The sequence below is a fragment of the Olea europaea genome, chromosome 10 (genome assembly GCF_002742605.1).
Source record: "Olea europaea var. sylvestris chromosome 10, O_europaea_v1, whole genome shotgun sequence".
Lineage (NCBI taxonomy): Eukaryota > Viridiplantae > Streptophyta > Magnoliopsida > Lamiales > Oleaceae > Olea > Olea europaea.
Genome location: NC_036246.1, coordinates 35628140 through 35628944, shown reverse-complemented (window position 1 = coordinate 35628944; position 805 = coordinate 35628140). Strand labels below are relative to the sequence as shown.

At 36.9% G+C, this 805-nt stretch overlaps 1 protein-coding gene across 1 annotated transcript in view; it reads right to left on the bottom strand.

The window, feature by feature from the left end:
• The window catches only part of LOC111400589 (ankyrin repeat domain-containing protein, chloroplastic), a 4367-nt gene extending 3770 nt beyond the window's left edge, over window positions 1–597 (bottom strand). Inside the window, exon 1 of the mRNA XM_023027996.1 lies at window positions 4–597. Coding sequence (XP_022883764.1) covers window positions 4–506 — 503 coding nt within the window. The 5' untranslated portion in view covers window positions 507–597. The remainder of the gene's footprint in view (window positions 1–3) is intronic.
• Window positions 598–805: the final 208 nt, after the last annotated feature.

Sequence of the window (805 nt, the reverse complement as noted above, 5' to 3'; positions counted from 1 at the left end):
TGCTTCAATTTGTCATCCTTAACTTTGTTGAAATCCTCTATACTGATAGGTCTCAGCCCTTGCCTTCTCTTCTCCACTTTTTTTCCGTACTCCAGTTGTTGTGCGAGCTTTCGCCTCTCCTTCTTCGTGATGCTAATTTCCCTCTGAATTTCCAACCATTTTTCTGGAATCAAGTTTTCTTGATTAATCTCTGTTTTATCAATTTTACATCTACTTTTACTAATTTTACTTGTACTGATTTGGGTTTCACCATTTCTGAAGTCGGGGCTTTTTTGGAGAAATGGGTCATCAAAAATGCCTTCCTCAAAGACAAGACAGTCGCCGATGACGCTATCTTCCTCTTGTACATCTGCACTGGCGTCGTATTGGGATTGGAAAGAAAATTGGAGGGACGAGGAGGGCCTTTTGGAAAATGTTAGGGTAGTAGGCGGAAAACAGTTGTGACGAGAAGTCGTGAGTGAAAGAGGGTAAACAGCAGTTGCTGCTGCCATGGCTAAACTATTCATTTGTACACAAGGAGATGACAGTGCAGGATTTTCATGTTTAGCTACGGTTTAAAAGAGTTCTAAGGTGGTGTTTGATTCCACCATTTTTTCCGGTTCCAACTTTTAGATGTTTGATTATCCAACTTTTTTTTCTAGAATTGAAATTCTCACTTTCTTGCCACATCAGCATTTTCCATCAATTCAACCAAAATAGTGAGAATTGGAATTCTCGGTTACAGCAACACTTTATTATTATTTTTTTTTTATTTTTTTTTTTTTGCAATGGAAACAAATTATAATAATTATTGTAAAAAAAAATT